The sequence below is a fragment of the Drosophila teissieri genome, chromosome 3L (assembly GCF_016746235.2).
Source record: "Drosophila teissieri strain GT53w chromosome 3L, Prin_Dtei_1.1, whole genome shotgun sequence".
NCBI lineage: Eukaryota > Metazoa > Arthropoda > Insecta > Diptera > Drosophilidae > Drosophila > Drosophila teissieri.
In genome coordinates, this window is record NC_053031.1 from 16,051,174 (window position 1) to 16,066,279 (window position 15,106).

Here is a 15,106-nt window from a genome sequence, read left to right on the forward strand (position 1 = left end):
CTGAGATCTCGACGTTCATACGGACGGACAGACGGACAGACGGATGGACAGACGGACATCGACTCGGCTATTGATCCTGATCAAGAATATATATGTATACTTTATATGGTCGGAAACGCTATCTTCTGCCTGTTACATACTTTTCAACGAATCTAGTATACCCCTTTACTCCACGAGTAGCGGGTGTAATAATTGGACTGTTAAACAGGATTTGGGGTAATATAATGGTAATATCCAAACGTCTTGTTTTTAGCAGAAGTAAAAGTTGTATTCTTATATTTATACTAACCTGTTATAGCTAAATTTATGTATGTTTTAAAAATTTTAAATATAATTTTTATCGTTCTAAATGATTAAAAAACGTAAGTCGTCCCTTAAACCACTCTGAGCCCTCAAAACCTTTAAATACTTGAACAAATCATTTCAATAACTCCGATTTTAACATTCTTCTCTACCCTCCCTAAACTCATTTTTTCCGGAATCTTGAGGGTGGAAAGTTAAACCACTCGATGTCATTTTGACGCCAGTGGCCCAGCGACTTTTTCCGGTATTTGCCCAATATATTAGCGTAATGCCTTTGACAAATCAATCGGCAAGCGATTGACTTGGAAGACAGAAGGCTGAGTGTCATTAACCACACCCTCAATGGGCGTTGGTCACACCTCGTGCCAAAATTATTTGCCCAGGTTGCTCACAGAATTGGAATAAAAGACCTTGTTGACGGTTCGGATCAAACGCGAACAAAGCTGTGACAAAGAGATCTTGAAAAGCGTTCTGTTTGACTTAACAGTGCGGCCACAGTAGTCGGTAATTTTCAAAAACATGATCTGCCTATGGTATGAGTAATAAAATATGAAGTTGGAGTTGTTGAATCAAATTGTGTATATGAAAAACCCCTCTTAGAAACTCAAGCGAAAAAATATACCAATTTATTATGCATAATTTGCATAGTTCATTTTAAAACAGATGACGGATATTGGCAACAGGTGCTTTTGGCAGTTAAAAGTCTTGGATTGGTACTTGAAATACATCTCGTATTATACAACATATTAAATAAAACTTCCTCGACTATCAGATACCCGTTAATTTCTGTATATTCCATATGAAAAATGCATGTAAGACAATTTTGGGCAACTTGCGTCCATAGAATCTGCATGCTAAATTCTCAACCTTTATACGGACGGACAGACTAACGGGCACGGCATATGCACATCTTATATAGACTCGGCTAGTAATCCTGATCAAGAATAAATATATTTTATAGTTTCCTTATATATTTCATAGATCCTCTTAATGGATCTAGTTCTCTGCAAGCAACGGGTATAAAGAGTAAATCCAATCTAGTATTCGACCATATCGCCCTATCGATGGGGTACCGTTTTTTCGTTCAGTGCCTTCAGCTGATGAAAAGAACCGACATGCAGAAATATAGCTATCCGATATATCTTGACACAGTCCTGACTCTAACCAAAATTGTTGGGTTTTTAAATTATCTACAGGAAGTATGGAAATCATTCAAGTTCGGTATACTCCTCTTAATTGTCATGCTTGCAAAGAGGATTAACTTTCTTCTTATTTTTAAATTGGGTAAGTCTATCTTTAATAAATAAAATCAAAAATTAAAAAAAATCATTCAACTATCAGGGCTCTTATTTCTTCATATTTCATATTTCTTTGTAACAAACGAAGTAGATATGCGCTTTCGAAATGAACATGATTACTTATTCAAATAGGGAGATACTTAAATTTAACCCGAACAACTGCTTTCGTCGCCATCGTTCACAAATTCAAAGGCCGTTCTTGACCGAAAAGCGCGATAGGGTCCTTGCTTCGCCTGTCCTGCTTGGAATTCACCCGTAGTCCCTGACAAAACTGCATCGCTCTTTGCTGAACAGTTTGCCTTGAAGACCTTTAGGAATGACGGAATGGGCGGCACAATGCCATCCGTATGAAACTGGACAATCCCCTGGATGTGTTGAGGTCGCAAGAGGCTGCACAGCTGACGAAGATGCATCCTGGTCGGAGTCGGCGTCCACTTCAGTTCTTTTATATCTAGGGAAACCACCTTTTGATAGGGATTAAAGTCCGTCGGGCAACCGCTGACGAAAATCTTTGGTACATAATTTTCGCTGCGAAAACGCTCCAGATCAGTGCCAAGGCACTCGTAATTTTTTGCCATGCGTTCGCCTAGATGAATATGCCCGCGTAGAGTCGTGTGTGCCAATCTCCAGAACAGTTCCTCGTAGCCAAATTTTGGCACTTTCAGATGCACCACGCTCTGTTCATTCTTTGCTCTGTGCTCCTCTATGAAATGTGCCATCTCATCAAAATCTACATGCTCAAACGGCACATTTACGGAGGAGAGATTCAGATACAGCTGCTCGATTCCCGGGACGATCCAAGAGTTGAAGACGGAGTTGCACAGTAGGCGACCAAGATTATCCAGTCTCATAGCCGAGTAGCAGTACAGCAGCCTGTTATCCTGCATCCGCCGGATAAGCAAAATGAGGCTGTGCCCCAGATGACTTCCAGAGCATAGCATGCCCTCCAGACGTTTCCCGTCCTTAAGCAGCAGTGCAAAGGGCTGACCCTCTTCCACCACATGGAAGTCCTGCTGCACAACGTTCGCTTTGCGGGCTTGCAGATACTGAAGCAGCTGGTTGGCCAGTGGCCGAGTGGTGTACATCCGACAGAATCGGCGGGGCAACAGCTTGAGCTGCTCATCCACGTTGCACAAGCTCGTGAGAAACACCTTGGAATGGGCATCGTACAGCTTGGGAATCACGTCGAAGTGCAGGTCAGGGTGGTCCTTGGGTCGCATGTTGATGGAGGCAATTCAAAAGTGGGCTGCAAATGGAGTACTATATTGAATTAAAATGAATACTAAACAGAAGAAAGAATGAATCAAATGAAATAATAAGTAGTATTCATATGAAACTTGCCTAGTTATTTCTTAAAATAGGCTTAAGTTATTCTATATTCAATTAAGATTTTTCTATATAAGTAGATTAAGTTTGAAAAAGTATCCTTTGTGAGTTTCGCTTGAAGAAATGCATGTATTTCTGCACGCAGTAACTTTCTTGTAATAAACTTTCTGGAACTTTAATCCACACTACTTTTATTATATTACCAAGACATGACGTAGTGCATCGAGGTTGAGGGATAAGGGCAACTGCACTATGAATAATTTTTGTTACCCATTTTAAGAGACGACGCTGCTCTTTTATGGGCCAACAAATTTTCCGCCTGAACTCGCTCAGACCGAAAGTGTCATAAAACCTTACCCGTTTGGAAAGAGACCATTTTATCGATTGCTGTATTCAAATCCTATGCAAAATGACATTAAAAACGTTATTGAAAGTGCCGAAACCACACCGTCCATAAAAGTTGTCTCAGCTCCCCTGTAAAAACTCCGCTCGAGGTAATTAGTTTTTGGCCCATGGCTGTGCTGAAGCCATAAAAGTTAGCTGGCATCGACCGCTTTCCAGAAAATGCCATTAGAATTTTATCTAAAATAGCGCACGATTTTCTTACGGGTAGCCACAATCTCTACCGCCGTCTAGATACTAGAGGGTACTAGCTTGTCTGTCTTGCTAAAAGTCACAATTAGAGTAGGTTCTGTTGCTTCAATCATGTAATCAAGTGTTTCCCCAAAACATTTTCGAACATATCGCTCTGCTAAAATAATTCCCAACTTGTTTTGGTTTAATTTTACCCCGCACCCCGCACCCTGCACCACGCACCCCGCACCCTGCACCCCACACCACGCACCACGATTTATTTATGGTAATTTTTGGACGTTGGCCGAAAATTGATTTTCTGTTTTTTTACGATTTAAATATCAGTATTTTGATCAGAACATTCGAAATATTGGTTCAAATATGGAATGTTATAACTCGTTGAATTTTTTTTTCCAATTTTTGATGATGTTTTTTGGATTTTGGCCGAAAATTGATTTCCTGTTTTTTTGCGATTTAAATATCAGTATTTTGATCAGAGCATTCGAAATATTCGTCCAAATATGGAATGTCATATCTCGTTGAATTCGTAATTAAATTTCCAATCGAACTGTGTTTACCAAAAAAAATGAATTTTCTTTTCAATTTTTTTCCAATTTTTTTATGGTAATTTTTGGATTTTGGCCGAAAATTGATTTTCTGTTTTTTTACGATTTAAATATCAGTATTTTGATCAGAACATTCGAAATATTGGTTCAAATATGGAATGTTATAACTCGTTGAATTTTTTTTTTCCAATTTTGGCCGAAAATTGATTTTCTGTTTTTTTTTTCGATTTAAATATCAGTATTTTTATCAGAGCATTCGAAATATTGGTTCAAATATGGAATGTCATATCTCGTTGAATTCGTAATTAAATTTCCAATCAAACTGTGTTTACCAAAAAAAATGAATTTTCTTTTCAATTTTTTTCCAATTTTTTTATGGTAATTTTTGGATTTTGGCCGAAAATCGATTTTCTGTTTTTTTTCGATTTAAATATCAGTATTTTGATCAGAACATTCGAAATATTCGTCCAAATATGGAATGTCATATCTCGTTGAATTCGTAATTAAATTTCCAATCGAACTGTGTTTACCAAAAAAAATGAATTTTCTTTTCAAATTTTTTCCAATTTTTTTATGGTGATTTTTGGATTTTGGCAGAAAATTGATTTCCTGTTTTTTTGCGATTTAAATATCAGTATTTTGATCAGAACATTCGAAATATTGGTTCAAATATGGAATGTTAGAACTCGTTGATTTTTTTTTCCAATTTTTGATGATGTTTTTTGGATTTTGGCCGAAAATTGATTTCCTGTTTTTTTGCGATTTAAATATCAGTATTTTGATCAGAGCATTCGAAATATTCGTCCAAATATGGAATGTCATATCTCGTTGAATTCGTAATTAAATTTCCAATCGAACTGTGTTTACCAAAAAAAATGAATTTTCTTTTCAATTTTTTTCCAATTTTTTTATGGTAATTTTTGGATTTTGGCCGAAAATTGATTTTCTGTTTTTTTTCGATTTAAATATCAGTATTTTGATCAGAACATTTGAAATATTGGTTCAAATATGGAATGTCATATCTCGTTGAATTCGTAATTAAATTTCCAATCGAACTGTGTTTACCAAAAAAAATGAATTTTCTTTTCAAATTTTTTCTAATTTTTTTATGGTGATTTTTGGATTTTGGCAGAAAATTGATTTCCTGTTTTTTTGCGATTTAAATATCAGTATTTTTATCAGAGCATTCGAAATATTCGTCCAAATATGGAATGTCATATCTCGTTGAATTCGTAATTAAATTTCCAATCGAACTGTGTTTACCAAAAAAAATGAAATTTCTTTTAAATTTTTTTCCAATTTTTTTATGGTAATTTTTGGATTTTGGCCGAAAATTGATTTTCTGTTTTTTTACGATTTAAATATCAGTATTTTGATCAGAACATTCGAAATATTGGTTCAAATATGGAATGTTATAACTCGTTGAATTTTTTTTTCCAATTTTGGCCGAAAATTGATTTTCTGTTTTTTTTTCGATTTAAATATCAGTATTTTTATCAGAGCATTCGAAATATTGGTTCAAATATGGAATGTCATATCTCGTTGAATTCGTAATTAAATTTCCAATCGAACTGTGTTTACCAAAAAAAATGAATTTTCTTTTCAATTTTTTTCCAATTTTTTTATGGTAATTTTTGGATTTTGACCGAAAATTGATTTTCTGTTTTTTTTCGATTTAAATATCAGTATTTTGATCAGAACATTCGAAATATTGATTCAAATATGGAATGTCATATCTCGTTGAATTCGTAATTAAATTTCCAATCGAACTGTGTTTACCAAAAAAAATGAATTTTCTTTTCAAATTTTTTCCAATTTTTTTATGGTGATTTTTGGATTTTGGCAGAAAATTGATTTCCTGTTTTTTTGCGATTTAAATATCAGTATTTTGATCAGAGCATTCGAAATATTCGTCCAAATATGGTATGTCATATCTCGTTGAATTCGTAATTAAATTTCCAATCAAGCTGTGTTTACCAAAAAAAAAGAAATTTTCTTTCAAATTTTTTCCAATTTTTATATGGTAATTTTTGGATTTTGGCCGAAAATTGATTTTCTGTTTTTTTTCGATTTAAATATCAGTATTTTGATCAGAACATTCGAAATATTGGTTCAAATATGGAATGTCATATCTCGTTGAATTCGTAATTAAATTTCCAATCGAACTGTATTTACCAAAAAAAATTGATTTTTTTTTTCAATTTTTTTTCCAATTTTTGATGATGATTTTTGGATTTTGGCCGAAAATGGATTTCCTGTTTTTTTGCGATTTAAATATCAGTATTTTGATCAGAGCATTCGAAATATTCGTCCAAATATGGAATGTCATATCTCGTTGAATTCGTAATTAAATTTCCAATCGAACTGTGTTTACCAAAAAAAATGAATTTTCTTTTCAAATTTTTTCCAATTTTTTTATGGTGATTTTTGGATTTTGGCCGAAAATTGATTTCCTGTTTTTTTGCGATTTAAATATCAGTATTTTGATCAGAGCATTCGAAATATTCGTCCAAATATGGAATGTCATAACTCGTTGAATTTGTAATTAAATTTCCAATCAAACTGTGTTTACCAAAAAAAATTAATTTTAATTGATTAAAGCATTCACTAAAAGTTTAAAATTATACACATGCGAGTCCCGACGGAATTGTCAATTCGAAACAGAAATTCCATTCCAAAAGTGTTTCTACAAAATTACAAAAAGTCTCTTGTAATCAAAGTAATGATGGCCAATAAATATTTTGCCACACACAATGGACCAAAAAGACTGTAAGTACTTAGTTGCAGGACTAAAAACAGGACCTGTCACACCCTGCCACAAAGAATTTACATATGAATACTTGGGTATCTGAAGGATTTAATCACATATAATCCCACCCCTTCTGGCATGGAATGTGAAAAATTGTGGAGGACACATGTGATTACGGCGTTGGTGGGGTTGGCCAATGACTAATGATGCTTTCATTTATCTTTCAACCGTTGCTGTGCAAGTGTTAATCCGTGGAGTTTCCATATACAAACCTTTCTTCGGATGCCATGTGCGCATATAATTACTCGGATAGCTGGAAAAGCTTTTGTCATCACTTTGAAATTATTTAAATTTGGCTTCGAAATGACTAACTGACTAATCGCAAACTCGCAGACATCGTTGATAAATGAGCCACTGATGAGTGGCGCTGAAGAAAAGCCCAAGCTAAATGAAAAATGATCGCAATTCAAATGTTTGCTTTACCTTTTTGGTCGCAAATAGGGAATGTGGTCCTCCTAAGATTTTGGCTGATAATTATAAGGGATTTGCATATGTAATTTGCCGCTCTCCCGGGCTGAAATTACCAAGTCATTGAATCTCAATAGGATGTTGTGGGAGTCTTCGCAATTTTGGGGAGCAAGAAATATATTTCTTGAAATTGTAATAAAGTATTGTATATAAGGAAAAGTAAACAACATAAATAATAATCTTTAAAATAATAAAAGTAAACATAACAAAAAAATAATCTTCTACTTCTCAAAGCTGGAGTATTCAGATAATTTTGTTAATCAATTGCTAGTTTAAGTTCAAACAATATATTTTCTGGACAATAAGAACAGTAATCCAGTAGATCCTTTAATGTGTCTAATTGATACTGCCAACCATTAAGCTAAGTAAAAAAGAAAAAAAATAGTTCGGGGAGCAACTCAAATTGTGAACGGAAAGGCCCACAGAGATTTGCCAAATGAAAGATTTATGGTGTGCCAAGGAAAACATTTGTGTTTATACTTCGGTGTTGGTTTTCGGTTTTCGTCTTTCGTCCTTCCACTCTTCTCGAAATAAGGGATATGTGGAGTTTGCGGCGGAGGATGTGCCAAAGTTCATTAATTATGATTGGAGACAGTTGTACAATTAATAAACGAAGCGAAGCGACTATTTCCCCGGATTGCGGTGGACTTCCTCGGATTGGAACTTTTTGGAAAAGGAGGAGAAAATTCGGGCGGAAGGCCGAGCTTCGTTTTTGGCTTTTTCTCTCTATTTGCTTGGGCTGAGATTATGATCGGACTTTGATTTATGGTTGCCTGTGCAAATTTATTGCTTTTAATTGTTTTGCCCCACAATTTCGCAAACATGAGCCATACGCTGGGTAGTCGGCAGCTAATTGATAAAAGTTTCTTGAGTTATTCAGGCACTACAATAAAAGGAAAGTGGTGAGGGTGTCGAGGATGCAAAGATTAAAGCACATTAAAGTTTTGGGACAATCCTATTGTGTTCCTTGTTTTGGTTTTTTAAGGTTCTAGAATTTTACAGATTGTTATAAATCGAATGTGTATGGAAAACAAGACTGGTCCTAAAATCAATACCTCACTCACATCCTCGAACTTGCTGTGTTATTTTTGAGCACCCCCATCCCCCATAGAATCTTAGTTTGCACATCGTTTTTTCTGTGCATTTCGGTTTCGAATGCAACTTCTCGTCTGCAGCCGTGCGTGGTGGGGAGGATTGGCCTCCCAGGGCCTCGAGGCATTAATTGCATTCTGCAGCATCGCATTGCACTTTCAATTAGTTGCAAATGCCTTGCCCGAAAGTCGCAGACTCTGAATCAAAGCCCCTTCCCCTGTCCATGGTAACAGGAAACGGAAGTTAAGTGCTGAGGCGAGGCGTTAAGTAAATGCAACCCCAGATGAAAGCAAAGGAAGCAACTTCTACCATGACACTGGAGAAACACACACATTAATTGATAGGTGACGAAGGGGGCTGGAATTTCGTTCTTGGGGGTTGACTCGGCTGCAACTTTCGGCCACTGACCAGCTCCAGAAAGTTGACCCCTTCGAGTTGCTGAAATACTGCAGTCACTTGCTCGAAGCCATTTTCTTGACCAAATTGGGGAATGAGGAATGGGGATTGGGGAAATGCGGTGGCAAGTTACCTGTCTCTAATGCATTTCAAAATTGATTTATGAGTTTCTTTCGACTGGTTGGCAGCCTTAGACGGATTTCTGTTTGCTTTTGGGCCTTCGTGTTTGTTTTCCATGTTAATTAAGCTTTACATTTTACCCATGGGGATTCGAAAGTGGTAAAAGCTGGGGAGAAATGGTAATTGACCGACAGTTGAAACGATTTATGTAATTCAAAGGATTATGCATTGCGTTATAGGTTTAAAAATTGTGCTAACACTTTTTAATGAAAGCTATTGCTAGAATATACTAAGGTATGTGCTTATGTAAAAACAAAGAATATTATGTTTGCCCCGATAAATAAATTCCCGCAAAGGTTTCCCTTTTCAAAGTCTGGCTTATAATAGCTTAAGCTGACTGCTTTTGAACAATAGCAATAAATTGCTTTATAAACACTCGAAAGAAGCACATGAGTGTTCGAAGTTACATCGGCGTCAAACGCACTTTGGCCACCTCGCTCCTTCACGATATTCCTCCTTGATTTTGGCTCTATATGCTCCCCGATGCGCTTCGCTTGGCTTCAGTTGGAGCCGAGTTGGCTTACACTTGGCAGCTGACAACTTTCTAAGAATAACTGCAGGCGATTTGCATATTTAGCTGCAAGGAGGTGGATCGGAATGGAGGTGAGAACTTTATCGCTCTTAGTGCAGCCAGCCGAGGCACATGCATCACACACTCGCACTCGTAAATCTTGGCCAGAAACTTTGGCAGACAACAAATGTATTTATAAAGAGCAACACTCGAGTTGTGTTTCTTCCCTCAAGCAAAAAGTTGGTTGTAAATAGAGTGGGATGGGGGTATATGAATCAATAATATAGAAATGCTAATGAAAAAATAAAAATTATATTCAAACATCGTTTAAGACCAGCATATACACTTTTTAATTGAATAAAGCAAGACATGAATTTGCCTAGTTAAAAGTGTTCGTTAGAATATTAATACTTATTTTCACTGTTGTTTTTAAAAAGAGCAAGAACTAATTCAAAAAACCGCTTATCATAAAAAAAATACTGACAAGACAAATTATTATTACAGAAAACAACAACAAGAAATAAAAAAGATCTTCCTTAGGGGGTTTCTAATATACCCTTCTGATCCAACATAGGCAGAGTGGCCTTTATGGTCTCACGCACTCGTTCGCTGGCGAATAATTGGTGGCGCTTTTTTAACATAGCTTCCGAGTCTAAGAAGGTGTGAACCCCGAAGTCGACACTTGCCTCGAAAGAAGCACAGCATATGGGCAGTTCACAAACAACGGTGTAATAACCATAAAACAAACACCGTTGCATCTCATCCTTTAACTGGGCAAAAGTGGGCAGTGTTTCTTTAAAGCCGCAGTGCCGCAAGGTTTCCAGAAGGTTGTCAAAATAGTGATTCAGGAGCTCATCTTGATTATTTTGCAGTAATTCAGGCTTTAGGCTGGTGTAAAAAAGAAAATACAGGTCTATGGCCGGACTGCCCCAGAAGCAGTTCTGGAAGTCCACCTAAAAGGGGGAAAATAAAGTTAGCAATGTTTTGGAAGCCTATTTCGGATTATTTATACTCACAAGTGTTGCCTTCTTATTGACTGAATCAAACATTATGTTATTTAACCAGGGGTCGCCATGGATAACTGCATTAAACGATGACTGGTTTGGATCAACGACATCTCGGATCCTTTGCGTGTATGCGACTGGCACTTGAGCCTTCATTTTCCGTGATATTTCTGGCAATTCATCGGCAAAAGCTTCTGCGGCATATTCGACGCCATCTAATACAAGAGCCTGGGCGAAGCGATCAGTAAATCCATTGGCATAATGAGAAGGGTCAAGCCTTTGCACCAATTCGGGTTGGATCTGATTCAAAACCATGGAGGCACCGTGGAACTGAGCCAGCTTCCTTACGCAAATCTTGGCCTCTTCCAAGTTTAAGCCTTGACGCCGATCAAAGGATCTGTATCCCAGGGCGCCCAGATCCTCCAGGATGTAGAGTTCTTTTTCAGCAGATATCTCGACCAGCAAGCAGCTTTAATCAAAAGAATATGCGTTACTTGGCTTTTCTACGCCAAAGTTACTAAGCTGTTGAACTTACTCTGCGCTCAGCTTGTGCTCGCCAATCTCCGTTGACACTCCTTCCAAAATGGCCGACATGGCTGGCAGAAGTAGCTCGAACATATCCTTCTCGTTTGTGCCCAGCGCAGCGGCGGCGGGCAGCAGATCCTTGAGAATATATTTTCCGGATTCTAGAGCGCCGCCGGGACACCGGCGAAAGTCCAACGCCACCCGGTAGATGACGCTGCAAAAGTTCTCGCCCTCTTGGCTCACCGCCTTTATGTGAAAGTTCTCCACGCGAAGCATTTCACAACCGTAAGCTTTGGCCAAAGCTTTCTCGAAATATTCCGCACTGTAGTTTTCCCGCTCCATAGCTATACGACTTTTCTGAGGAAACCTCGCCAACCGACTGAACTCACGTATGGTGCACTAGTTGCGAAATTATCTCGGGGTTCCCTCTGAATTACAACTAGCATATCGGGAAGCTTCGTCGTTATCACCGCATGCATGATCGGCACAGAAAACAATTTAGTCTTCACTTCAGATTTCTCACACCTTGTGCATTTCAACATTGATGAAATGGATGGATTCATTCACTTATTTTATAGTCACACGTAATATATAATATATATAAGCTGAAAATATGCTTAGGTTTTTTAATTCAAAACCTAATCTGAGCTCTTTATAAAGAGAAGAGATACCGATATAATAAAATAAATCCGTAGATTTCGTTCTTTAAATAAAAAGGCAACTTTGGAAGAAAAAAATTATTTTTTAAAAATATAATTTCATGAAATTATTATTTATCCCATGAAGAAACTTTTCTGCGTGTAGATCTAGAGAACATTGCGTTGTGGAATTAAATAATAAAACTTTTGTTTTGTTGAGCACACCCCAAACAAAGCGGAATTATATGTGGTTCAACTGAACCACTTGATAAAATTATAAATTACAAAAATGAGTTAAGTGAAGCCCTTGGCGGCCAATCTGTTAAGGTTGTCAATACAAATTTTGTGTTCTACAAATTTATTCGTTGAAAATATAGTGACTTCTTAACGACTAGAAAGTAAGAAAGATGTAAAGATAATAATTACACTAATAAGGCAAGACATCAAAATGTTTATCTAAAAGTGTTTGTAAGAATGTTATTGCTTATTTTAACTGTTGTTTAAAAAATGCGAAAAACTAATTCAAAAAACCGCTTTCTAAAGAAAATACTGACAAGACTAACTAAGCACTGTAATAAAATAACAAGGTATAAACAGGAGCTTCATTAGGGGGTTTCTAATATACCCTCCTGATCCAACATTGGCAGAGTGGCCTTTATGGTCTGACGCACTCGTTCGCTGGCGAATAGTTGGTTGCGCTTTTTTAACATAGCTTCCGAATCTGCAATGGTGTGAATCCCGAAATCAACACTTGCCTCAGGGGAAGCACAACATATGGGCAGTTCACAAACAACGGTGTAATAACCATAAAACAAACACCGTTGCATCTCATCCTTTAATTGGCCAAAAGTGGGCAGTGTGTCCTTAAAGCCGCAATGCCGCAAGGTTACCAGAAGGTGGTCAAAATAGTTATTCAGGAGCTCATCTTGATTACTTTGCAGTAATTCAGGCTTAAGGCTGGTGTAAAAATGATAATGCAGGTCTATGGCCGGACTGCCCCAGAAGCAGTTCTGGAAGTCCACCTAAAAAGGAAAAAATAAAGTTTAAAATATGTTGGATATTTATTATCGATTATTTGTACTCACAAGTGTTGCCTTCTTATTGACTGAATCAAACATTATGTTATTTATCCAGGGGTCGCCATGGATAACTGCATTAAACGATGACTGGTTTGGATCAACGACATTTTGGATTCTTTGCGAATATGCGACTGGTAATTGAGCCTTCATTTTCTTAGATATTTCTGGCAGTTCATCGGCAAACACTTCTGCGGCATATTGAACTCCCTCCAACATGATAGCCTGGGCGATGCGATCATTCAATCCATTGGCATAGTGAGAAGGTGCAAGCCTTTGCACCAATTCGGGTTGGATCTGATTTAAAACCATGGAGGCACCGTGGAACTGAGCCAGTTTCCTTAGGCAAATCTTAGCTTCTTCCAGGCTTAAGCCTTGACGGCGGTCAATGGATCCGTATCCCAGGGCGGCCAGATCCTCCATGATGTAGAGCTCTTTTCCAGGAGATATCTCGATTAACAAGCACCTTCAGTAAGAAGAGTACACGTTAATCGGCTTTTCAAGACCCAGAGTTTTCTTCGTTGGCGCTGCTTCGAGAATGGCTGACATGGCTGGCAGAAGTAGCTCGAACATATCCTTCTCGTTTGTGCCCAGCGCAGCGGCGGCGGGCAGCAGATCCTTGAGAATATATTTTCCTGATTCGAGTGTGCCGCCGGGCGATCTGCGAAAGTCCAACGCCACCCGGTAGATGACGCTGCAAAAGTTCTCGCCCTCTTGGCTCACCGCCTTGATGTGAAAGTTCTCCACGCGAAGCAATTCACAACCGTAAGCTTTGGCCAAAGCTTTCTCGAAATATTCCGCACTGTAGTTTTCCCGCTCCATAGTTATACGACTTTTCTGAGGAAACCTCTCCAACCGACTGAACTCACGTATGGTGCACTAGTTGAGGAATTATCTCGGGGTTCCCTCTTAATTACATTGCATATTGCCTATTATAAAACTTTGTCTTTATCATTGTATGCACGATCAGCACAGAAAACAATTTAGTCTTCACTTCAGAGTTCTCACCTCTTGTACATTTCAATATTGGTGAAATGGTTTCATTCACTTATTTAATAGTCACATGAATATATAATATGAAATTTGGTTATAGCCAGTAAAGATGCTTGAGTTTTTCAATTCAATACGCAATTTTAGCGTTTTTAAAGAGAAGAGATACCGTTTTGGATATAATAAAATAAAGCCGTCGATTTTGAATCAAACTTTGAATCAAAAAATATAATTTTTTGGAAATGTAATATAATAAAAATACAAAATATCCCGCTATATAGATTCTTTTCTATGTATAGATTTAGAGAACATTGCTTTGCGGAATGAAATAATAATATTTTGATAAGCACACCCCAAATAAATATGATATCGTTGATGAAGATGGTCTCACGGAAAAGTTTTTAAGATCACATTCCAAGCTCACTGAATTTGTGTTCAACAATTTAATTCGTTGAAAATATAGTGACTACTTAACGACCACTTAAGTCAGATGTTATTCTAAAGTAGGGATGATGTAAAGAAAATAATAATAAAGGAACAAAATATGATTTAGGCTAAACATGTTTTAAAAAACTTTTTTCTTATTAATCGCCAAACACTGTCAGAGTTAAAATTATTATTCGCACATCCACTAGCTGAGTAACGGGTATCAAATAGTCGGGAAACTCGACTATATTCTCTCTTGTTTTAGATAAAATTCAGGAAGGATCGAATTACATACATACATACATATATGTGTCACACATCAGACGTACATACATATAGATATATGTAAATATTGGTACATCAACATATGTTCTTGTGTGACAACCCTTTTCTCATTCATCCCTCCCAACAAATGAAGGGGAAATCATACACTCCATAGTGTTCTGTTTCATGAACGATTTATAATTATATCTTATACTTATTAGGGATATATATATATAGAGAGAGAGAGAGAGATAGAGATATTATTAGAGAATGGAATTTATTTGTGTGTTTGCACCAACCTTTGCAATTTTTAATTAATCAACAGATATATGCATTTGTATCGAGTCACAATTAACATAGTAATTTCCAGTTGCGCAGTTGTGTTAATCAGAATACATTCTTTTATGCACTATATACACAGGTTGGAAATATTACAATATAATAAATATTTCTAAAATTAAGAAAAGCATCGCGCTTACAAACTAGTTCCGTTCGAACTGAACTGGTTAAATTGAGCAAAATCAGCTGATTTATACAGTTCCTTCGGAACGATATATTGCTATCGATTTATTCATTGACATCGTAATCGATTATTAACGGTTTATTTAAAATCTGCTCAGTTGGTGAGAATTACAAATTTGTATTTTGAAATGCGTAGATA

At 36.9% G+C, this 15,106-nt stretch overlaps 2 protein-coding genes and 1 pseudogene across 3 annotated transcripts; all 3 read right to left on the reverse strand.

Annotated features, from left to right (window-relative positions):
* Positions 1-1,628: 1,628 nt before the first annotated feature.
* On the reverse strand, positions 1,629-14,932 carry LOC122615758. 2 transcript variants are annotated; one of them, XM_043790848.1, is made up of 2 exons: positions 14,745-14,932; positions 1,629-2,847 (listed from the first exon to the last, which is right to left on the reverse strand). In XM_043790848.1, exon 2 carries the CDS (start codon positions 2,819-2,821, stop codon positions 1,748-1,750), a length of 1,074 nt encoding a protein of 357 aa, XP_043646783.1. In that variant the 5' UTR covers positions 2,822-2,847; positions 14,745-14,932; the 3' UTR covers positions 1,629-1,747. The 2 variants fall into 2 exon arrangements, with proteins under 2 accessions (XP_043646783.1, XP_043646784.1); XM_043790849.1 differs by having other exon boundaries at positions 1,629-2,861.
* On the reverse strand, positions 9,906-11,514 carry LOC122615757. The gene is made up of 3 exons (XM_043790847.1): positions 11,062-11,514; positions 10,539-10,995; positions 9,906-10,475 (listed from the first exon to the last, which is right to left on the reverse strand). The coding sequence occupies exons 1-3, from the start codon at positions 11,391-11,393 to the stop codon at positions 10,059-10,061; spliced, it is 1,206 nt and encodes a 401-aa protein (XP_043646782.1). The 5' UTR covers positions 11,394-11,514; the 3' UTR covers positions 9,906-10,058.
* Positions 11,996-13,753, reverse strand: LOC122615756 (annotated as a pseudogene).
* Positions 14,933-15,106: the final 174 nt, after the last annotated feature.